Source organism: Dendrobium catenatum, unplaced genomic scaffold (genome assembly GCF_001605985.2).
Source record: "Dendrobium catenatum unplaced genomic scaffold, ASM160598v2 original_scaffold_62511, whole genome shotgun sequence".
Classification (NCBI taxonomy): domain Eukaryota; kingdom Viridiplantae; phylum Streptophyta; class Magnoliopsida; order Asparagales; family Orchidaceae; genus Dendrobium; species Dendrobium catenatum.
Window position 1 is genome coordinate 552,329 of NW_021380961.1, and position 25,937 is coordinate 578,265.

At 38.0% G+C, this 25,937-nt stretch overlaps 1 protein-coding gene across 1 annotated transcript in view; it reads left to right on the forward strand.

The window, feature by feature from the left end:
* The first annotated feature begins 4,429 nt into the window (after positions 1 to 4,429).
* LOC110099532 (alpha-soluble NSF attachment protein) overlaps positions 4,430 to 25,937 on the forward strand; it is a 34,171-nt gene continuing 12,663 nt past the window's right edge. Inside the window, exons 1-5 of the mRNA XM_020826722.2 lie at positions 4,430 to 4,708; positions 7,617 to 7,666; positions 7,747 to 7,819; positions 11,931 to 12,010; positions 12,213 to 12,364. Coding sequence (XP_020682381.1) covers positions 4,564 to 4,708; positions 7,617 to 7,666; positions 7,747 to 7,819; positions 11,931 to 12,010; positions 12,213 to 12,364 — 500 coding nt within the window. The 5' untranslated portion in view covers positions 4,430 to 4,563. The remainder of the gene's footprint in view (positions 4,709 to 7,616; positions 7,667 to 7,746; positions 7,820 to 11,930; positions 12,011 to 12,212; positions 12,365 to 25,937) is intronic.

A 25,937-nucleotide genomic window follows, 5' to 3' on the forward strand; every position in this document is an offset into this window, starting at 1 on the left:
GTCATTCTTCTATTTTTTTTTTAACAAAAGGGGTCTCATATTTATGCTATACAAGAAAAGTTATGTTTATATGCCTTCACAATCAATTCATAGTAAAATTTATAATGACAACAATAAAATATACCCAATTATATGAATGTGTGACACCCTCTCTCTCTCTCTCTCTCTCTCTCTCTCTTCCTCTCTCTTTCTCATATCTATCTTATTATTATTATTATTATTTAACATTCATCGATTTTCAACTTACATCTATACTACTATATAATAGTGTCTTGGGATTCCACCCATAGCGAATCTTGATCGTTTATCTATAAATTTTATATTAATCTACAACGTTCATATATGACTCCTCAAATTCTATTATTTATCACTTCCTATAAAACATTTATTTATTTATTGTATGCAATTTAATAATCTTTACAATTTTTTCGACGGTAGAGCCCTTATTATATAAATGATTTTCTTATAATTCATTTATTTCTCCTTTGATGTTATTGGACGCTTTAACTTCTTATATATTCATATTCATGCATGGGTTAACTAATTGGATTGAATTAAATCCCCGCTTCTTCCCTATCCGCCTCCTTAATGCTTAAGACTCTTCCTTCTCTGTCTCTTCGCCTTACAAAATTGACGCTAAAAAAAGACGTTGAAGCTATAAAACAGTGCTTTAAATTGACATTAATATTTTTAATTAATTGTAATTTAATTTTAAGTTATCCACACATATCCTTTTCGCCTCTGAATGAAAAGCCTCTACTTCTTAGAATCAATGAAATTTTCTTTTTATATATATTGAGTAATCGTCACATAACTGATCATGCTTAAGACCTCCTTCCTGTGACATATATGTTGCTATTATACAATGGAAATTTTGTCCAGACAAATTTAAGAGATAATTATAATTATTTTATGTTAAATTTTACAATATCATCTTGCAATTTTTATAATATATTCAAGTTACTTTGCATTTTAAAAAGCCTCAAATATTTACTAAATATGAAATTCAATATTTATTTTTCATCTCATTTTACGTCATGAATTATATTTCCATTTTAAGATTAAAACTGATACGTCCTCAAAAATTATTTTATAAGAATTGAAGCAATAGATACATTTAACAAATGTGTGATTGCAATTATTTTTGGTGTCATTTGTTGCTAATCATGATATATATATAGGATGTGCATGATATCAAAGTATACCATAAGTTTTGTGTACATTAATTAGCTACGTGCCTACTTTAAAATGTAGGTTAATTATTAATAAATTATGTTAATTTAATTGATACTAAAAATAATCATTTTAAATTATATTGATCCATTTTTTGGATTATATCACATGTTTTGGATTTGTGCCTACCTACTATAGATGCTTTACATTTTTTGTAATTATTTCTACAGCCACTTCTTCCTATGGATGTAGCAAACGTATGTATCTGTATGTTAAATTTTGTTAAACAAACTTAATAAATTCATTATTTGAGCTTCAAATAGACACAACACTTCATCATATACCATAAAAAATTACGTACATTTGCATTATCTAGGCTTTTTTATCTTTTTTTTTTGTGATATTTGTTGAGTTTAATATGATGAAAATATTTTTTTTGTTAATCTCTGATATTGGGCCATTTAGTTCTCTCTTCAATCCTTTGGAAGCAAGCAAAGTCAATGGATTTAAATAATGAATCAGTACTAAGACCTTTTACATGTTAATTTGCAAGGCAACGAGTTATTTATGATACAAGATTGTGAGTCATGATAGTACCTTGACATTTGCCTTCTTCTACACTTTTGTCTAAGTCTATTTCACATGCTTCAAAAAAGTTTTTTGAAAGAGTCACAAAATAAGTTTCTTTGCCTTCTAATCCTTCAACAATATCTCTTCTACTTGTGGTTATACATGAATTTGCATTAATTTTTATTTGTATTTAATTTTCCCACTTAAATATGTCAATATATGTTTATTTTTGATTTCATATGCTTTATATTTTTTACTTGGTCTTTTCCTTCTTAACCTTCTAATTTATTGAAGTCAAGACATAAGAACATGATTTAATGTTGCTCTTATTCTCTAATGAATATATTTACTCCGAAAATTGATCATTTTTAATCATTTTATAATCTACAGTGCTATATTATGATCCGTTTATCTTCATTCGGAAATGCAATTTATATAGTTGATTATTTTATTTTCGTTTGGTAACTCAAATTGCTGTTTGAACCTTCCAACAGCGCTTCGAGTCCTTGATTTGGACTCATTTGGGCTCGGATTGGGTTGATCTTGGTATCGTTGGGTTTGTTTTTCCGAGACGCTCAGTTTGACTGTAAGCTCGCAGAAATCGGAGTTCATATGCTCTCGAAATTAATTTTTGAAGTTTCCAACTATGTTTTTGCCTCGAGATTCGTGCCCGATCAAGATGATTTTGCGATGCCGTATCACTGATATAATTAATTTATATTAAAATGATAAAATTTTAATTCAGCCCATCCATTAAAATAATTAAGGAAAAATAGTTCATTAACAAAAAATTTATAATTTTTCGGCTTCCTCAAAAAAAAAAAAAAAAAAAAAAAAAAGTATTTTGCATTTTCTCTTATGATTAGTATTACCCTATTAAACTTTCTTAAAAAAAAAAAAAAAGTATTTTGCATTTTCTCTTATGATTAGTATTACCCTATTAAACTTTCTTGTAAATCTGATATTTATAAAAATATTTGTAATAATTTAAATTTTTTAAGAAAATTATATAACGATAAAATAAAAATATGAAATTTATTTCTGTTTTTTTAAACATAAAATATTTCCACTTTTTATGATGGTACAACATGAAGATGGAAAATCATTACTTAATATTATTTAGAATAACTTGTATTATAATTTTAATGTAATACTAATTTTTTTTATATTTTTGTCTGCTCGTCGTCCAAGTATGTTCTCCAACTATTGTCATCCAATTATGATCATCTAACTGCTATCATTTACGTGTGCCCCCCATCCTGTGAAGAAATGCATTAGTTGTATTCAATGGCAATGACTGGTCTGTGAGAGGTTCTGTAATTTTTTATTTTTTAAAAATTTCATGTACAAACTGCATCATTTCTCACAACACTTGAATTTCTCTTTTTTTTTTGTGTATTAGAATTTCATATAATGATAAAATAATAAAATCTCTAACTTTTTTATTTTATGTATATATAATCGCTTCCTCTCTTAAAAAAAATTAAAGCGAAACATTCATCGCTTAATGTAATTTTACTTCAAAAAGTACTATCGTTATAGTAAGTCGATAATGATCATCGATAAAATTAAGCCTAAAGCAATATTTTTTTTTCAAAATAAGGATAATTTTGTATTGATTGTACTTAATCAAACTTAATTCACTAATTCCCTAAACCAATTAGCCCAAATAAAAATATTCAACATTTTACCTAACAACTTTTAGAAAAGAGAAATATTCAAACGCCCCCAATATGTCTTGACAGCGTCTACAAAAAGATGCTAGAGAAAAATCAAATGTGCATAAGTACATAGATTGATAAATTTGCAAAAAATTACAATGAGTGCACTTGTGAGGTGATATTTCGAACAATCATATTATGAGTTTATTTAGAATGACTGCAATGTTTTATAAATCAATCTTCCTCGCCTCTGATCCCTCACGCGTGCTCTTGCGCAGATAGTAGATGACCTTGCGAGGCCTAGATGGTGGCCGGAGGCCGGTGGCGTCAGGCGTGCTGGTGATTTCCACAACTTTGTCATCCCTCGCCTTACAACCCTCACGCGTGCGCTTGCGCAGACATTAGCTAGCAAATGAGAGTTAAAGTTTTTTTTTTTTTGGTTGATTTCAATTTACGAGCATGAAATTATCGCGAGGCCCAGCCTTCTCCTCCCTTGAAGGGCCATGAGGAAGGATAGATTCTTACTTATGATTTTTTTAGCTTCTTTGGCTATTAAAAAGAACACATTTTTGCACATCTAAAATCTAATACAATCACCAAGCAAAACTTAATAAAATAATTTAGACCCCATTTAATAAAATTACTGGTTTCTCCACTATATATATATATATATTATTTGACATCTAATATAAAATAAAATAAAAAAAATTTTTACTTTGAAAAAAAAAAGGAAATGAAATATTGCTATCAAAATAAAACTGGATAGTATTTTTTTCCTATTTTAGTTCATGTAACAATCGACTTGTCTCCAACGGACGGTCCTGATTCACGTGCTTTTATGATCTATGCGGCGAGAAGTCATGCCCTGTATGGTATAGCGCGTTGTCAGAGAGCTTAGCCGTCTTGGATGATCTGACGGTAGGAAATAATGGCTCCGAAATCAGACGGCTCAGAGAGATTGTAACGCCAAACACGCAGTCCTTTTTCTCAATTCATGCTTCCCCCCGTTTCTTCGTGGTTCAATCTGATTTCTTTTATATTCTTCTTTTTGTCTTTTTCTGTTTTCAAAATAGATTTCAGTCGTCGTTTTCTTTTCTGTTCGAGGAAGGAGAAGAGGAAAAAGGGGGACGACGGGCAAGGATCGGCGGATCTTGGCAAAATGGCAGATCAAACGGCGAAGGGGGAAGAGTTCGAGAGGAAGGCGGAGAAGAAGCTTACGGGATGGGGAATATTCGGATCGAAGCACGAGGATGCTGTAGATTTGTACGAGAAGGCGGCGAATTGTTTCAAGCTCGGAAAGAACTGTATGGGATTCAGTCGTTTCCTTTCATCTATTTCGAATTTGTTTTTTGTTTACGAACTGTGAGATGCGCTGCGAGTTTTCAAAAGCAATGCATTTTTGAATGCATGGTATGGTTTAGGGCGATCGGATGGTTGCAATATGGATACTTGTTACGTGATTGTAGGCTTGATTTTTTTTCGAGATTCATGAAGGATTTAGGTGAATTTTGGATGATCTGTAGAGGGATGCTCTACATAACCTTGTTAGATGACTGAATCTGTTGGAAATAACAAGCAAATTGAATGGAATAGCTTAATTTTCAGTGGTTGTTTGTCTACCCGTAGGATTAAAGTTAAGCAGGAATTAGTAAATCTTGTTCTTGCTTGTTGGAGTAGCGCGTCGGTAGAAAAAACAAAGAATTTATCGTCAGAAAAGCAGTGCAGTGCACAGGAGGCACTTTTTTGGGGTGTAGGACCTAGAAAAATTACAGGGTATTGCTCTTTTGAAACAATTTCTATTAGTTATAATCCCAATTTACAGATGACCACTCATCTCTGGAATTGGAACAGCATAATGCAATGTAAAATATCTAAATTTTGGTGGATCACCCTACGGTGATAGTTAAGGGAATATGGAGTGTTGATGTTTATAGCATTACATGGCCGTTGAAATAGTCTCTTGCTTTAAAATATTGGAGTGGATTGAATGACTTTGAGTTAGGGTTTAGGGAAGAAGGAAGGAAGAGAGGCAGTCGGGACAATCTCTCTCTTGAAAAGAGGGGTGATTAAATGAATTAGAGCTGACAGGAAATTGGAGACGGTATTGTAGGATGTACTAGGTAACACTAGGATTATCGATTGGATCTCTTGACAGAGTTTAGAGTTTTAAAATTTCTACGATCTAGGGGTTATGTCTCTTTAGTTCATATGCCCAAAATGGATAAAATTAATGCTTATTTATATATTTCAAGAGGGGTATTTTGACTTTTTTTTTTCTTAAAGTATATTTATATGTGTGAATAACAAACAAACCAAAGTGCACCCTTCCCTAATTGGGAATGAAACTAAATGATCACTTCCTTGGGCCTAATCAATGGGCAATTCGGGTCAAGGTTGACCTGGGCTTTTACTTGGAGCTACTTTTTTTTCTTAAAGAATATTTATATTTGTGTGAATAACAAACAAACCAAAGTGCACCCTTCCCTAATTGGGAATGAAACTAAATGGTCACTTCCTTGGGCCTAATCAATGGGCAATTCGGGTCAAGGTTGACCTGGGCTTTTACTTGGAGCTGTTGGCTATTGTTATTATCATCCATTCAACAATTGAAACATACCATTTGAAGCTTTTGATGTCATGGATTCAATGGAGTTGATAGATAAAAAATTTGATGGTTTTATTAAAAAAATCGGATCCATTTCCAAATAAAGTTGCATCCTACTTAAAGAACAAAATCCATGTGATAACCAACTTTACTTAAGCTTTCTATAGAGCAATTCGAGGCTCAATTGAAAAGAGGATCGAGGAACAACATAAAACAACATAAAAAGCAAGAGATGTTAACAACATAGTACATTTCATTCCAATGATCATGACGAAATGCTAGAAGAAAAGGGAGAAGTTCACCTTGGTGGTATTTCTATGCATATCTATAAATCATAGCAGCAAAGCTATAGATCTAGTAGATAACATTAACAACTGAGTAAGAGGGATGTATAATAATACAACAATGGTGGTCGATGAAACAGGAGAATGGGACGATAATAACTTTTTTAGTGTTGAGCCATAGAGGATAAACCATGACTAGAGAAATGAGGAAAATCAATGAAGGGTTTGGAGATAGTTGGTGGCAAACTACTCAAGAGCAAGAAAGTAGGAGGAAAACTTCTAAAACCTGAGGTCCTAATGGGGAATTTTACTAGCAAGCCGAGAGGAGGGAGTTCTGTGTGCGTGCGCATGCGTGAGAGAGAGCTATGAGGGACCTATTTTTCATAAATTCCTTAAATCCTATGCTCCACAGGATTTGATAAATCATACTAAATTAATCACATATAAGGAGATTTAAAAGGAATCAAGATTTAGATGCCTTAAAAACTGTTTGCCAAGAATTAAGCTGGATCCCAAGTTAATCACATTTAACATGGGGTGGTGATTTTCTATGGTTGGATTGATGATGATTTTGAGCATTTCTAACTCTAATTGACGTGTTGAGTGGTGTTTGAGGGGCGCCTTCTATGGTGTCTTATTTAATTAACATTTTAAAAGAAATTGTTGAATTATATACAGGCAGATATTTTTTATGTGTTTGCTTCGTGAGGCATGCAACATTTTTTTATTTATTTTGGGTGAAAGTACTATCACACTGTAATCACTCTTTCGGAACAATTATTTTCTTTTTAATTGTGTACATCATTAATGTTCTAAACTAGATTCCAGACTTGCCCATACTTTTTAGTGTAGCATCCCATTGAAAATGACATGATTTAATTAATAAAAAGTGAATATAGAGCCTTTATTAGCTATTGGGGTTATGAAAAATTATTATATTATAATAGTCTTTTCTCATAAATACAGACTATTTTTCTTTTGGCTCCACTTCCCTTTGATATTAAGCTTACCATTTCGAGTAAACAAAATATTGATATTGATGTTCCTGAAACAACATTTTTTATAGGCGCCTCAGAATTTATGACTTTGTTCTAATTTGTTTTGATATCGATCATTAGATATACCATTTTGGGAAAATCTTAGAAATTTTATATATGCTCCCTTTTCTCATTGGCAACATCAATGTAATGATCTCCAAAACTTATGTGCTCTTGAAAGCAATTGTAGTTCTTTATAGGTGGAGCTGATCTTAGAGAAGCAGAACAGAAGAACAGCAGAAATACTTTTCCATTGGCTTACCGTTTGGTACTTTTGATGTTTCAGGGGACAAAGCTGGAGCAGTATACACCAAGAAGGCAAATTGCCACTTAAAGGTTCATTCATTGCTTTCCTGGTTCATTTCACTTCACATAAACATATATTTCCGTCTAATTTATGTTTCTCCCATGTCCAGTCAGATAGCAAACATGAAGCAGCATCAGCTTATGTGGATGCGGCAAACTGTTATAAGAAAATTTCAGCTGAAGGTCATAGCTTCCAGTTCCTTAGAGATTTATTTCTACTTTAAAAAGGGATTTGTTAACAGTTTCCAGTTTTTCACTGTCCTTAGAGATTTATTTCTACTTTAAGGGGGTGTTTGTTAACAGTAGACCTACCTCTTTATTCAGCCAGTGGAAACTCAATTTACTTTTAGATGTTCAGTTTGAAGTGTTAGTTGATAATTTGTTGTGACCCAGATTGCTAGTATTAAATTGAAAATGTCACAATAAAATAAATTTTTTGGTAGTATCTGATAATAATTTTCTTTGAAAAAATAAGTGATTTGAATCCCAGGAAATTAAAGCTTCAAAATGGGCATGAGAGTGACGGATCCGACCCAAAAATAATAAATCTTTACAATAGGTATGAGTGATCAAATAGAACAAATCATCTTGATGAAAATATACATCTAGTGTTATCTACAAAAAGAAATTGCATTTGCTAGTTAACACAAACGGGGCATCGAATAGATCCAAATAACAGTTGCCCTTGCAATTGATCAACATTTTAAAATGCCCCCACACATATACACTACAACATGTATATACATAAACACAGAAATGCACATGCAAGCATGCAAACTTATATACATGCAATCATAAACCCGCGTGGGCCCTGACGAGTGTGTTACAAGTATACACGTGAAATCTAGGGATGCTGCGCGGGTCAATAAATGAAATCAAGTTCGTGCCCGATCTTTCTATGAGGGTAGACAGAAGTCAACACAGCTCGAACCATTAAACAAATATATGGTCATGGTATCAACCGAGATATTTGTTTTAATACGTTCATATTAGGTCTTCAAGGCCTATGAATAGAAAAATTCATTTAATAAAATCATACATCCAACAAACCCGATCCTCTATTGGCAAGTTAATAGGGTTGACTAGGTTTATTCAATGAAAATGCCCGTACACCCCGATGATGGTTTTATTGAATGTAGATTTCAACCGGAGGAGTTAATTTTAAATACTCTATATACTTTCAAATGACACCAAAATGCCAGAAAGTCCAAAATCCAAATGTTTAAAATTGAAACTCAACCATTAATCACTTAAAGTAAAATTCATACACCCTCCACAACAGTTTGTCGATATAGACAAATTGAAAACTACTTCAGCTCACAAAGAGCTAATGTCTGATTGAGAATATCATAAGATTCATTCTTAAACAATCTCCTGTCAGTAAGGACGGGACACATGTTTGCAATCCGGCGGTTGTGTCTCCAAATGACATCACATGTAAACAACTATGACTGGGGCTCTCTGAACCGGGTGGTTTGCCGCCAAATGAAACCATCAAATTATAGTTATGGCCGGAGCCCATATGCTCCCCAATGTCATTAAATCTTTGAGATATGAATCAATATGATATAATCGATTGGGCACAAACCCCTATGTCAGCTAAGATGAATTCAAATTTCTCCTCTTAGACAATTACCCACCCTAGGTCTACAAGGTACCCTTGGATGAAGCAACCTATGGCTGCCGACAAGGATCCTTCTGCCAGGTTGGGTCGCTACCTCCTTTGACTAAATAGAGCCGAAACCACGATGGTCCGGGATGGCGGAATCATGAGATCTTGATTGGGTCCATCATCCATTCCCCACCATCCGCTTTAAGTGCAAGAGGGTGAAATTTTCAATTTTAAATATACAACTTCCAAAATCCAAGCCCATGCTGCTACTATATGTCAGATAACACATACTTTCTACGTATTTGATTGACGACTAGCCTTAATCAAAAGTTCTCTCTTGTTATCGGAAGGGGTAATTAACTATAGGGGCTTGTGCCTATAGGAAACCAGAACTTAGATCATAAAATCCTCGCAAAATGAGGGCGAAATCTCTGGGTAGTATCTTATCTACAAACCTAATTTGCCTTCCCAAGATTTATTAATGTGAAACATAATGCATGGAGACAAGAACTGCTTGGGGATTTTAATATAAGATTGTTAAAGCTTTGCTAGTTATAGAATTCATGTTTACCCAAATTAAGTTATCGGAATTATCAAGTCGAAATTAAGTAAGACATGTGGTTACAACTAGATTAATGGGACAATATCAAATTGACAACATAGAATTAGGTAGTAATGTTATGGAGAGAAACAATAATCCACAATTAACAAATAGAACTTTTCACCTTGGGTCTCTCACTCACTCTCTTGTTGGTGGAACTTTTAATGGAGGAAGATTGAGAGCAACCGAGCGATGCCACTAGGAGGCAAATGGTGCACAAAGTGTAGTCCGTTGGAGTGGTAGCCGGTGGCGGGTAGTCCATGGGATGACTAGAGAGCATCCAACGTCTTATCCTTTCTTCCTTGATCATCAAAGACGAAGCTGTGGTTGATGGAGCATCCGAGAGAAGATGTGAGGGGAAGAGCAAACCGTGAACAAGGGGAAGGAGGAGGGGCCACGGGTTGGAGAGGGGAGAGGGGCGGGTGAGGCTATGGGGGAAGAAACTCTAAATCTGAAATTTTATTCAGATTTCCGAAATTGGAGGGCTCTTAATTTCAATTTCAGAAATTTTGAATTTGAAATCAAGTTTAGGAGGGAAGGGGTTAATGGTGCATTAAAGAAAATTAAGAGGGGAGAGAGAGAGGGGGCCGTCCATGTAAAAAAAAAAGGGGTGATGTGGCTTTAGGTTTGAGTAGGTGGGGACCACATAGGATTAAATTAATATAATTAAAATTCCGATTTTAATTTCAGAATTAATTATATTAAGTAACTCCCAACTCATATGACAATAGGAAGGAATTGAAATTTGAATTTCAAAAAGATTGTAACTCACCGTAATTAATATCCTAATTTAATTTGACTTAATTAGGAAATTCATTAGGGGAGGAGAATTCAAAATTCGAATAGGTGGGCTAGAGGGAAATCGGCGGCAAGGCTTCATGGGTGACCGGCGGCAAGGCTGAGGGTGGCTGGCGGCAAGGACTCCACGGTGGACGGTGGGCCGCTGGGCGGTTTTCTGGCCGGCGGGAGGGCTTTACAGGCCAGTGGGATGGGGTGCTGGGTTGGTCGGCGGGAGGCTGGCCGGCGGTTGCCTAGGGGAAAGGGGCGGCGGCAAGGATCCGAGGGAGGAAAAGGGCAATTCTACTAGGGATTACTATGCCACGGATTCACCTTGATTTCCCACACCAATTGATCACAAAGATAATGGAAAAGAAGGTCTAGAACTCATAAAGAGATCTAGCTCTTCTCAAAACTCACTAAGAGATTTGAGAGAGATATGCACTCACAAAGAGAACACAAAATAAATTTCATTTCATCAAAAACTAATCATACATAGGAAAATGACCATATATATAGGCCTCTAAATGACAAAGAAAACAAAAGACTAAAATGCCCCTTGGGCTACAATAGCGACTAAATACCCATAAGGGCAAAAACGGAAACACATAAAAATCAAATAAACTACTACATAAATGACTCAAAATAAAACTCATGATCGTGGCCGTCGATCTCCGGCGTCTCCTGATGGTACATGTGTCGAAATCTCTGACGATGTCCTCATCATTTATCCTTGAACTTAATCCGTTAAAACCTCCCGAAAAGCAACGGGCAAGGTCGGGGCGGAATTTTCGGAGCCCATAGCTTGTTGGTTTGTTGCTCTTGGAGAATGGCTTAGCACCAATACCATTCGAAATTGGATTCATTTCATCTGATTTGGCATAAGTTGTACTATTGTTTATCGACTAAACATCGACATTCAACTATTCTCACTTGTGCTTGGGATCAATGATGATGATTTATTTTTTTCGGTTTTATTATACCTTTTATATTTGGATATTTGTGAATTTGTTACCATTTGTTTTGTCATGGTGCTAGTGCAATACTAGGTTAATATTCAAATTGAAATGCATTAACTATTAAAGGCATGCAGATAATATGTACTTAATAGAAATAAAATTATGCATGTGAAGGTGTTACCATGATTTTAGAATAATGTTTTTTTGGCTGCATCCTATCCTGCGTATGCTTGTCCAAAATTCTAGCATTAAACTATTATTTATTTCATTAATACTGCTAAAAAAAGTTCTTTTTACTATTTTAGGAATGAATAACCAAATTCCGTTATTTAATTTCTTCTGCAGATGCTGTACAATCTCTAAATCAGGCTGTGAATCTTTTCTTGGATATTGGTAGACTGACTATGGCTGCAAGATACTGCAAGGTACTTAAAATCTGAATGTTGTAAAGGCAGTTTCCATCATGCTTTATTAAGTTTTTATTTTGCTTTATTTAGAGGAGGTTTGGGACTGATGTTTGTCTCGATAATGATTGCAATTTTTCTTTCGTTTCCTTTTTAAACTACGCCTTTTGTATTGCGGTTATTCACATGCTATATATGTTTGAATGCTTGAACTTGTTTTCAGGAAATTGGTGAAATTTATGAGCAAGAGCAGAACTTAGAGAAATCTATGGATTACTTTGAGCGGGCAGCAGATCTTTTTCAAAGTGAAGAGGTTACAACTTCTGTAAACCAGTGTAAGCAGAAAGTTGCTCAATTTGCCGCTCAGCTGGAACAGTATGATATTCATCTCTGTCTATACATTTGAAAGTTAGTGATTATTTGTTTTATTTTCCATTTTTTCATGCAATTCCTGTTGAATTTGTTGACGTTAAACAAGAATACAAGAGAATTGAATAACACAATGATTATAAGAAATATACATATTATTTGTTTGTAGAAATCTAAATGGAAAGGTGGAAATGTGATGGACTGGTCCCTCCTTGATCGGTCAAGGATGGGTCGGTCCCTCTTGGACCGGCTAGATTTTACGTGAGGCGGAAAATGCTTCCACCTAAATGAACCCCGCCCCTTTGTTTGGATCCGTGGGGGATTTAATGAGAAGGGGGTGGCTAGGAGGGAAATTCAAAAGGGAGAGGACTGTTTTTGGGATTTGCTATGTATTGTATGTCTTATGTAGGTTGTTTACGCTAGGGTTCAATTTTTATGCTTGATTTTGGCTGAATTTAGAATTGCTTAGGTTGAGAGGGCTCTAGCCAGCAGCTAGGGATTTGGAAGAGCTGGATCTTCCTCTCCAATTGAAGATCCAATTGTATATTGTGTTTCTTTCTTAGTTCTTTCAATAAAAAGTATTCTTGTGTGTTCTTCTTCCTATATTTCTTGTTGTTGTTTCCTGGTTTTGCTGAAATTGCATTCACTTCCTATCAAATAGGTATCAAAGCTTAGATCCGGGTATCTATGACAGGAAGAAAGGTAGAAGTGTTGAAAGAGGAGATCGGACAATTGAAATATGAAACTCAAATTTCAGCCATTCATGAGAAGATCAATGAGAAGTTCGTCATCATGGAGGAGATGATGAGAAAGATGCTCGAGGTTCAAACCAAAATGACGGCGTCGGAGGCGAGGGGAGCTGTCGGCTACTAAGGGAGTGGAGAAAACTCTAATCCGATAATGAGAAGGGAAGATCAACTGTTTGAGATTGTGGAGGGAGATAGAGAAGGCCTCCCTTAGAGACCATTCTTAGGGAGAAGAAGATATGAAGAGGGTGTGGGGAGAGGCGTGATGGGTTAGTTATGAGTGGAGGGTATGGGGAGAGGAGTGAGGGGTTAGTTATGAGTGAAGAGGTGGTGAATTTGAAAGTAGAGGGGCTGATTGTGATCGGAAGGGTGCTAGAGTTGAAAGGAGGGGATAATTTGACAAAGGTTATGTGTACGAGCATACAAGGGATGATCGGGATACTTGGGAGGACCACCCCCTTGGGGAATGATAGGTTATGGAGAAAATAGGGGGAATCAGGAGATCTAAGGGCGAGGTTGCTAAAGATGCTTGTTTTTGAGGGAGAGCATGCACATGGGTAGATCTACAGGTGGAAAGATACTTTGTCATCAATGAGTTGATGGAGGAGGAGAGATTGACGGTGGCTGGGCTGTGCTTGGAAGGGAAAGTATTAGCATGGTACCAAAGGAGGGATATGAGGCAACCCATACGGACCTGAAGGGAGTTTAATGACTGCTTGTTGAAACGTTTTTGAAATAGTGGGGGAGAGGACTTCTATGAATATTACTTCGCTCTGACACAGGAGATAGTGGTGGAGTACCGTGAGAGCTTTGAGTACCTTACCAGCCGACTGGATTGACTTTTGGAGACTGTGTTGGAGGGAGACTTTATGAAAGAGCTCAAACTAGAGATTTGGGTGATAGTTAGAGTGATGAGGCCTCGTGATTAGGGAGAGGCTATGGAGTCAGCTCAATTAGTGGAGGATTAGAGACACCTAAAGAGAGGGGCCAAATATAGCAGCTCAGGAGGTTCTTACAGGATTATCACCACCTTTTTGACAGCCAAGGGGTTGACACCACGTATTCTTAGAGAGACTTCAAAGGAGAAGACTGTAGGAGGGAGACCTGGGGGAAACTTCAAAAAGCTCACTGAGACGGAGTTACAGGAGAAGAGGGCGAATAGGATGTATTTTAGATGCGGTGAGAGATATACACTAGGGCACAGGCGTAAGGATTGAACTCTTTAGGTTCTCACCATCTATGATAATGAGGAAACTGAGGGAGGTGGGAGTGAGGTAGTGGTGGAGGAAGAAGAGGTGCATTTATATGTGACAGAGTTATCCTTACACTCAATGGTGGGATTCACTATAAATTACATCATGAAAGTGAGAGTAGAGATAGAGAACAAGGAGATAGTGGTGCTACCGTGCTAATAGACAATAGGGCTACCTACAATTTCATCTCCAACCAGGTCGTGGACCAATTGGGGGTGAAGCTTGTAGACATAGGGTGCTACAGAGTGATGATGGGTGCATGGAAGGTGGAGACAGGCAAAGGAGTGTGTAGGAGGGTGATTCTAACCATACAGGGGATCCAGGTGAGTGAGGACTTCCTTCCACTGGAGTTAGGAAGCATTGTTTTCATCTTGGAGATGAAATGACCGCAAATCATGAGAGACACAAAGGTTAATTTGGGAGCACTGACAATGGAAATGATGGTGGAGGGAAGGAGGGTGGTGATGAGGGGAGATGCAGGGTTATTCAAAGTCATGGTTTCTCTCAAAACTATAGTGAGGACCATATAGGAGGGGGTGGGATTTTCGGTGGAGTTTCATAGCTTGGAGGGGTCAGGTTGGAGGGGTAGGGAGACATTCCTCTTTCAATACAATATCTTATACAACAATTCAGTAAGGCTTTTCAGCCACCTCAAGTGTTGCCGCCATTAAGGGAGATGGAGCATGCCATCATCTTGAAGGAGGGGGCGGCACCGATTAGTGTCAGACCTTATTGATACCCTCAGATCCAAAAGGATGAGATCGAGAAGCTGATCCGAGAGATGTTGGAGGCAAGGATCGTTAGGCCAAGCGCGAGCCCTTTTTCTAGTCCAATGTTACTGGTCAAGAAGAAGGATGAAACTGGAGATTATGTGTGGATTATCAAGTCCTAAATAACGAGACTGTGTTAGATAAGTTTCCTATATCGGTGATCAATGAGTTGCTTAATGAGCTTTATGGAACGGTTGTTCATGAAGATAGATTTAAAGTATGGATACCATCAGATTAGGATGAGAAAGAAAGATGCCTCATATAATGCATTCAGGACACTTGAGGGACACTACGAGTTCTAGGTGATGCGTTTGATCTCACCAACACACCTACAACATTCCAGTCCCTCATGAACAGGATTTTCAGACCATACCTCAGGAGATTTGTACTTGTTTTCTTTGATGACATCCTTTTGTACAGAAGGTCGGATGAGGAGCATTTGGAGCATTTGAATGTAGTATTTGAGGTGTTATGGGAGCATTGGCTGTATGCTAACCTGAAGAAGTGTTGCTTTGCACATCCCAGTGTGCAGTACTTGGGGCACGTGGTATCTCAAGAGGTGGTGGTCGTTGATCAGAAAAAAAGTGAGGCTATACTGAAATGGTCGCTACCTAAGACTTTGAAGTAGCTGAGGGGTTTCCTAGGGTTGACTGGGTACTTCAAGAGGTTTGTGAGGGGATGCAACATTATAGTTTGGCCATTGACGGAGCAGTTGAATAAGGATATTTTTCTGTGGGGAGAGGCAGCTACTCAAGCCTTTGAGATATTGAAGAAGGTCATGACCATGGTATTGGTCTTGGCTCTGCCAGATTTTAGCTAAGTTTTTGTGGTGGAGACTGATGCATCCTGGTATGGATTGGGGACAGTGCTCATGCAGAATCAGAAGCCCATAGCTTAGTTCAACCAGATGTTGACAGCCAGAGCTGGACTGAAGTCAATTTATTAGAGGGAGTTGATGGCCATTGTGTTGGCCATTCAGAAGTGACGGCCTTACCCGTTGGGCTGACATTTCATTGTTAGGACAAACCAGAGGATCATGAAGTACTTGTTGGAGTAGAGGATGGTGACTGAGGAGTATCAGAGGTGGCCATCAAAGTTATTAGATATGATTTAGAGATTCATTATAAGCTAGGACTAGAGAACAAGGCAGTTGATACCTTGTCTAGACACATAGGGGAGCTCCAGGAGCTAGCCATTTCGATGCCACTGATGTTAGTTTGAGGGCTATTAAGGAGGAGAGTGTTTAGGATGATCAACTGAGTGGGATTAGGGCATATTTGCTGAGGAATGAGAGTAACCACCCTTATTCCCTGAAGGGGGAGATACTCCTGTTTGAGGGGAGATTTGTGTTTCCCCAAACCTCGGTCCATATTCCTTACCTTCTGTAGGAGTTCCATGGGAGTGTTATCAGGGGTCATTCAGGGGTACAAAAGACATTCATGAGGTTGATGGAAGAGTTGTATTGAAAGGTGATGCATAAAGATGTAGAAGAGATTATGGTTAGATATGAGATGTGCCAGAGGAGCAAATACATGGCCATGACCCCGGGATAGTTACTGTAATCTCTAGCTCTTCCCGACGAAGTGTGGGAGGAGGTCACCATGGATTTCATAGATGGTCTGCTCAGATTTTAGGGGTTTATAGTCATTTTGGTGGTGGTGTACAGATTGAGCAAGTATGCTCATTTTATTCCCCTATGACATCCGTACATGATAGTTAGATTGCATGGGATATTGAAATCTATAGTGTCCGATCAAGATAAAATGTTTCTCAGTCATTTTTTGAGGGAGTTGTTCAGGATGTAGGGGACATTATTAAAAGGAGCACCGCTTACTACCCCAAATGGACGGACAGACAAAGGTGGTAAACAGGAGCCTAGAGACATACATGCGATGTTTTGTTTCGAAGACACCTCGACTGTGGGACAAATGACTGGCTTGGGAAGAGTACTGGTATAACACTTCATATCATTTGACTTTACTGATGACTCTTCTCAAAGTGTTGCACGGGAGGGACCTAACTCACTTGATGCATTTTTGGCAGAGAAGCACACCGATCTTGTCGGTGGAGCAGTAGTTGGAGAGGGATAGCGTGTTGGCTGAATTAAAAGGCATTTGTTGAGGGCTCAACAAATCATAAAAAGCATGTGGAAGGGCGCAGGAAGGACGTGCAATTTGAGATATGTGATAGGGTATACTTGAAGCTTCATCCCTACAAACAAAGGATGGTAGCTAACAGGAGAAATAAGAAGCTGGTTCGAGGTACTTTGGTCCCTATGAGATATTGTAGAGGATTGGAACAGTGGCTTATCGATTGAAGTTATCCTTGATCGCTACTATACATTTGGTGTTCCACGTGTCATAGTTGAGGAGGGTTGTCGGTGATCATGCATCTAGTTTAGAGTTACCCGTGACACTGACAGAGGATTTGGAGGTAATGTTGCATCCATTGGAGCTGAAAGACGTACGATAGGGAGAGGGAGAGATTAAAGAAGTGCTGATAAAATGGAAGAACAAACCCGATTATGATGCCACATGGAAGCCGTACGAGAGAATGAAGCAGTAGTTTCCATCTTTCAACTTTGAGGACAAGGTGGGTCTTTAGGAGGAGGGATTGATGGACTGGTCCCTCATGGACCGGCCAGATTTTATGTGAGGCAAAACATGCTTTCGCCTGAATGAATTTCACCCCTTTGTTGTGGGGCCGCGAGAGGGGAGTGGGGGATTTGAATGAAAAGAGGGCGGCTAAGAGGGAAATTCAAAAGAGAGAGGGTTGTTTTGGGATTTTCTATATAGTGTATGCCTTAAGTAGGTTGCTTACCCTAGGGTTCAGTTTTTATGCTTGATTTGGTTGAATTTAGAATTGCTTAGGTTGAGAGGGCTCTAGCCGGCCGCTAGGGATTTGGGAGAGCTAGATTTTCCTCTCCAATTGAAGATCCAATTGTATATTTGGTTTCATTCCTAGTTCTTTCAATAAAAAATGTTCTAGTGTATTCTTCTTTCTATTTTTCTTGTTGTTGTTTCCTGGTTTTGTTGAAATTGTATCCACTTCCTATCAAAATGTTAAAGGCATTGGGGAAGACTAAGTAAGTTATTCTCTTAAAATAAGATTATGGAATTTACAATGTGAGATATTGTTAGTGTTTCAATATAAGCTTTTTAGTTGAGCTAAATATGATGTGGGAACTCAAGACCCGATGATGTGGTGCATTTTGCCGCCAACTCTTTATTTTGAGCTGCCTATTGACCTAGTCAATAACACAGTAGCAGGTCGATGCATTTTCAATGAAATATTTGATGTCAAAGGGGATGATTGAGTGCTTCTCAAGGCAAACAAGTAGCAAAAAAAAAAAGTAGCTCATCACAATGTATAGTTATGTTGTTTTTAATTTTAATGGGTTGTTATTCTAGAGGTGGCGATGTTCCTAAAGGACTGCCATCTTGTTCCCACGCAGCTCATAACTGTTTTGTTCTGCCACAGGGACTGGTGTCTCTATGCTATGAGTACTAGTTGGACTTCTTCCTCACTAAGTTTGATGCATTTCTTGTTAGTCCACCATTTAGGCAGATTCATGTATGCCATCCAACTCTGAAGACGAATGGTTTGGTTGAGTTTGTGAAGAAGTAAAAGAGCAATACTTCAGTATCAAGTTAGAGAAAGCTTCGCGGATTTTGATCAGAGCCTTAAACCCGAATAGGGAAAAGATGGATGCTAGGAAAATCCCCACCTCGCTAAAGGGCTTCCTTGCCCAGATAAAGGGGCAAAGTTTTTTCCTAGAGGATCCTCTACACTAGGACCCTAAGATGATAGCTATAAAGGATGATAAAAGAAAAAGGAAATTGGCCTCCAAGGGAGAGGGTGCTGTACAAAAGTTCAAAGGTGGAGATTCACCCAAGAAGTTGAAGTTTTCCATCAACTCTTCAAATGAAGGAGAGGAAGAAGATGATGAGGATTACACCAACATTCTTATGTCACAATGGGTGGTGGTAGCTTGGACTGTGTCATCTTGACAGTTGGCACCTCCCTTCATCCTTTACATGCTGGTGAAAGCTCCACCACCTATTACTAGACGTGTTGTTTGATGATGACGTGGGGTCCTCTAGTAGCACCCACATGGTCGAAGTCGACTACTTCGACCAGGCATTCAATTTTGAGGCTTGACTTTCAATCACTTTTTTGGATGGTGCTTAAGACTACAAATAGTTCATGGAAATAGTCGACTGGTTTAGAGCTAACTTCCTTGATATGACAATGAAGGGGCATGAACATGTGTGTAAAGGAAGTACCTTTAAAAAATATTTTTCTTTTATACATTCCATACCCCCGCCCTTTTAATGACTCTTACTCTTCATGAAAAATGGAGGCTATCTACCCTCTTTTTTGATCTTGAAAGAGATGCTTAAGGACAACGATTATATTAAAAAATAAATAAATTATGAGGGTCCTTGTCAGCACCCCTTCGAGGTGCTTTAAATGTTTGCTCCATGCATGCTCTTATGCTCGGGTACAAAATGTTTAGGGCGCTCGAGTACACAGCGCGTCATAGGGTGCTCGGATACACAACATCAAGGCATTATACACCCAAAACCAAGCAAGGGGAGGCCCCCTGCACCCCCCAACAAACACGACAAACTGAGTTAAATTCGATACAATAGTACAACCCAATTAGTAGACACAATTAAATTCCACACAATTTGTATTTGGGGGGCCATATGCTCCACTTTAAGATTTTTTTCGCCCCGCCTCGCATTTCTTCTTTGACTCCATTAAGCTCTCCTATTTTTTACCTTTTGACTTATGTCTATTGTCTGCCTATCTCCCTCTTCCTTGCTATCTCATCACTTATGTGCTGACACCTTTTGGTGATGAGTAGCTAGAGGGAGGGAGACTTTGAGTTCATTGCATGAAACTTATTTGTGTCATTTTGATACATTAGAGAGCATGTTTCTGTGTAGATTTTAGCTGATTTTGCACATAAAACACATTGTGATGTAGGCATAGGATGCTTTTAAAAGGATGTAGTAAGAATTTACATGATTCCTTGATAAAAATAATTATGTTTAAAACTATTAGCAATTTAAAACGATAAAATAAAACAAGAGAGGGGTACCTACGTTTAGGCTAAGCCGCTTGCCAAATGCTTGATTTATTGAAATAACGTAGAATATCAATAACATGTAAATTAAGTAGCTTTCAAACAAAATCCCTACGCTAACAATGAGATTATAAGCATATAGACCAAACTCAAGTCCTACGATTACTAGGCTTGGCAGAAGTGGGTGACAAGATCGTCATGAATCAATCAAATCACAAGAGCAAGTTAGACAATGAAGATACAAGAGAAGGAAGATTGGTAAACCTTTATCGTGGTTGGGTTGTAATCCTCCACTGAACGGTGTCAAGTTGCTCTTCTATGGCTTCAACAAGGGCATCCAGAATGCGCTCCACATACTCTTCGACGGTGTGGTCGATATTAGGGTTGACGTCAAAGAAGGTAGAGTGAAGGATGTTCACAAAACTTTGTTCGTCGTAGGCGATGCCGTAATCAAGATCCGGGTCGGCCATTCATTGGCTTTAGAAGATGATTGTGTAGTTGAAGATCGATCGTCGTTGCTTCCCTTTAAGACTACTCTTGAGAGGGAGGAGCTTATGATAAATCAAGAGGGGAAGAGGGATGGAGGTGGCCGGCTAAGGATGAGAGCAAGAGAGGGAAATTTGGTTCATATTTTTGGAAGAGAAGGTGAAGGGAAATCAAGTATTTGTTTCCCCAATTAATCCTTTGACTTCGAGAAAGGATTATGGTTTAATTAGGGAAGGGTGGGGCGGCTAAGGAGGTGGGAGAGGAGGTTTGAATTATTTCCAAGAGGAAAGAGGCTTATGGAAATAATTCCATGGGAAGCCCATGATGGGGCCGGTGGCTTCAATGGGATGGGAGGGAATTTGTGGAGAGATATTTGGGTTTCTTAATTTGGAGTTAGGAATTAAGAAATATTTAATTAAATCCCATCTAATTTGAAATTCAAATAGGACTTAAATTTAGTAACTTTCCTAAAATAGGATCTCTTAATTTGAAAATAATTTTCAAATTCAATTTAATTTGAAATTTGAAATGAAGTCTTCCCAAATTAAGGGGGATTATTTATGGAAGGTATTCAAGTAGGGGGATTTGAATTTTGGAGGGAGAGAGGGGGATAAGGCCGGCGGGTTGGTGGAGAATTGGTGTGGGATTTCGGTGGGGTGAATGGAGAGGGGTTGGGTGAGGGAGGGGGAGTTGGGGTTAACTGATGGTGAGGGGGAGTTATATGGTGGCCGGTGGCTTAAGGAGATGGAGAGGATTTCTAGGCCGACGGCTAGTTGAGGGAGGAAGGAGGAGAGAAAGAGGTAGAGAATGTAGAACCACGAACTCGGTCGTCTCCAAGGTTGGTGGGTGATCCGACTTCCCTCTCCTAGGGATTTCCTCTCAAACACTTTCACGATCTCACAAAGAAATCAAAGGGAAAGAAAATTCATCATTCATTCATTAACATGAAAAGAGAACAATTGAGCTATATATAGTCTTGTACAAAAGACTCAAGAAAATAAAAGACGACGATGCCTACTGGGCTTACATACGACCTTCCTTAAGTAAGGGGTAAAAATGGAAATACTAATAAAGCAAATATAACATGACATAATAATAAAGAACATAAATAATACAACTCAGAAATACATCGACTCAATAGTGGCCGTAGATCGACGGTCACGTCTCTGATAGACTTTCCATGCTCTGATGTCCCCATCACATTGCATAAATGATCCCAAGTTTCGTTATTGGGGTGGTGGGATGAATTTCGTAGGTCATAGTGCCTTTGTTGGCATCCTTCATCGAGGTGACTCGAAAGTGCTATTAAAATTCACCAAAAATGCCTTTATTGGCATCCTTCATCGAGGTGACTCGAAAGTGCTATTAAAATTGCACCCAAAATGCCTTTATTGGCATCCTTCATCGAGGTGACTCGAAAGTGCTACTAAAATTCACAAAAAAACTAATAAAAAAGGGTTAATTTCTTGTGTAAAACCTAAATCTTGTTCATTTGTAGGATTGCTTCCTTTTTACCTTCTTTCGTTATACTATTGCTTAAAAATTAAAGATCAAGACAAAAACCCATTCCGCATTTTTATGTTTTTTAAATTCATAATAATTCGATTGTCACACACAAATGCATAGGTTTGGTAGTTTATAAATTTGGGGTAGGTGCTAGATTTTTAAATATGCATTGAATGCAATTTTGTGAATAAATAAGGAACAAATGCATCATAAGTTTGTAAATAATTTTTTTTTATTGCATAAACTTTAATGAACTTATTAGCAATTGAAACGCAAGCAAAAATAGACTTGTGGATGAAAGAGTGTGATGTGGTGGGCCTGGTGGCAATGTGTATTATTCTTCAATATTTAAAGATTTGTATAGAGCCTCATATAATTTCTTTGTAGTGTTGTAACTTTATTCATCCCTAATCACTTGCATAAGACTCTTAATGAAATACATAAAATTGTAATATATATAATATATAAATTTACAAAATCTATAAACCTTATATAATATTCAAAGACATAAAAATCACATTTTTTTATAATTCTTAAATTGATTATGCAGTAAATCCCCATAATCATTGAATTACAAATTCGTTAGGTTTATGTTTCATATTATTTCGTATAGATTTAATAAGACTATTTCTCTAAAATGTTATGCATATCATATTATGTTTTGATTTAGCGCATTCAATTCTTTGAAAATCAACATATTGTATCTTTAAATTTTTTTTTTGATGTATTAGTCCTATTTGAAAATTTCTTAAGATTATACTTCCCATCGAATATAATTTTGAACTTCTTAATAGTTAGTCAGAGTATACTTGTCTTGTGGGCTCCGAAATTTTTCTTTTGGGGTGCCCCAACCTCTTTGCATATATTCAAGGAGAATTTTAACAGATTAAGTTTCATGGTAAATTTTTTTAAGGCAGATGGATAGAGATAATACAATACCCATATATTTAGCTTTTACATGCGAAGAATTTAAGATTGAATTCAGATTTCTCATAGGCGCAAGCCCTTATGATTAATCACTTCTCTAGGTGGTGAGAGAGCACTTTAGATTATGGCTAGTCGTTAAATATGTAGTTACGTGATGGAACTTAAAATTGCAAATTTCGGAATCCAGTAAAAACAGCCCAAAAACAGTAGGAAAAGTGAGAAATTCTTGAAGGAAAACAATCACAAACACTTTGTTAACTTAAATATCAAAAGACTTACAAGTTTCCACGGATACAATGCTCTCAATTCGAGAAGAGAAGCTTTCTCCCAAACACTAGACTAGAAAAGAGGAAAATTAATCACCAAACAAAAGATGTCCACAAAACAAACCCTAACTCCTTTTTATACTCACATAATTCCCCCCATAATATCCTAACTACCCTTATGACAAACAAATTACTTTCCCTCATGCATTTGTTGGGCCCGTTGGGCCCAACCTCCTCCTCCTTTTCCTTCAGCCAACCGCCCAAGTGGGCGGTTATTCCCTCCCTCTCCTTCGGCCAACCGCCCAAGTGGTGGGCGGTTCCTCCTTTGGTAAACAGAAACCGGCCTAGTTTGGGCCGGTGTTGCTATGGGATGGACCGGCCGGTCCGGTCCATCATCACTCCCCGCCCAAAGATTAACCTTGTCCTCAAGGTTGAAAGCAGGAAACTGGGCTTGTATGTTCTCATAGGCCTCCCAAGTAGCATCATGTGTCGGTAGATCTTTTCACTCAATCAAAACTTCTTTCCCTCCTTCCTCAGTGTGTCTAACCCCTTTCAATGAAGCAGGCTCTAATAGACTTGTACCCTCTTCAGACAATGTTGGCGGTAAAGTATCGATTGGTACAAAATTTCCTTTGAACTTCTTTAATTGTGACACATGGAAGACTGGATGAATCGTAGTAGTGGGTGGTAACTTCAGGCGATTTGCTACATTCCCAATCTTTTGCTCTTTCTCATAGGGGCCATAATACCTTGGAGCCAACTTAACACTTAACCTTCTTGCTAAAGTATTATGTCTATAAGGTCTCAACTTTAAGTATACAAATTCTCCAATCTCAAACGGAACATCCTTCCTATGATGATCTGCTGCTTGCTTCATGATGTTTTGTGCTCGTAACAAGTGTCTCTTCAGCTCTCCCAAGATTTCATCCCTTTCTGACAATTGTTGCTCCACTAGAGATACTGATGTAGAATGAGACTTGTACTGTATCAGGGTTGGAGGATCCCTTCCATAAAGCACTTTGAAAGGTGTGACCTGCGCTGCTTTGTGAAATGAAGTGTTGTACCAATATTCTGCCCAAGGTAGCCATTTTACCCAATGCTTGGGCTTCTCTCATGCAAAACATCTAAGGTAAGTTTCCACGCTTCTATTGACTACCTCAGATTGCCCATCTGTCTGAGGGTGGTAGGCTGAACTGCGCTTCAAATGTGTCCCTTGTAACTTGAACATCTCATTCCAAAAGTCACTTAGGAACACGTTATCTCTGTTAGAGATTATCGACTCAGGAAAATCATGAAGCTTCACCACCTCTCTGATGAAAACTGCTGCAACGGTAGTGGCATTAAAAGGATGTCTCATTATTATGAATTGAGCATACTTACTAAGTCGGTCAACTACAACTAGAATGACAGTGTAACCTTCCGACTTGGGTAAGCCTTCGATGAAGTCCATAGTCACCTCTGACCAAACCTGATTAGGTAACTCAAGTGGCTGCAACAGTCCCCCAGGGGCACATGCTTGGTACTTGTTCCTCTGGCAAGTATCACACTGGGCCACCATTTCCTCTACATCTTTCTTCATCCCCTTCCAGTAAAGTCTCTAGCCAATCTCTGATAAGTCTTTTGTCCTCCTGAATGTCCTCCAATAGCACTTGCATGAAACTCCTGAAGTATCAGTGGAATAAGTGAAGAGGTCATAGGTAAAACTAACCTTCCTCTATGTAACAAGAGCTGATCCTCCACTGTATATCCTGATGGTATGTCTTCCCCTTTCCTTATGGCCTCTCTGAAGCTTCCCAATTCTTCACTAGTCATATTTTCTGTCCTCAATTTACCCCAATCCACTAATTGAGGCACAAATGTAGCAATAAGTTGAGAGCATTCCACCTTCCTGGATAGGGCATCAGCAGCTTTATTCTCCAATCCTGGCTTGTACTAAATCTCGAAATCATAGCCCAATAATTTGGAGAGCCATCTCTGATGTTCTTCTGTCACCATACGTTGCTCCAACAAATATTTTAGACTCCTTTGATCAGTCCTCACAAGGAATCTTCTACCCAACAAGTATGGTCGCCACTTCTGAATGGCCTTAACAATGACCATCAGTTCTCTCTCATATACAGATTTGAGTTTTGCCCTCCCTGATAACACTTGGCTGTAGAAAGCTATTGGTCGCCCTTGTTGCATGAGAACAACTCCTAATCCCAAACCAGATGCATCAGTTTCCACCACAAACTGCTGCTCGAAATCCGGTAATGCTAACACTGGGGCACTAACCATAGCTCTTTTCAAAGCCTCCATAGCGCTATCTGCTTCTGGTCCCCAATTGAAGCTGTCTTTCTTCAACTGCTCAGTGAGTGGAGCTGCAATAGATCCATACCCTTTTATGAACTTCCGGTAGTAACCTGTGAGTCCCAAGAAGCCCCGGAGAGCCCGAAGGTTCTTAGGAGTTGGCCAGCTCGTCATGGCCTCCACCTTGGAAGGGTCAACTGCTACCCCTTCTGCTGAGATAATGTGCCCCAAATATTCCACA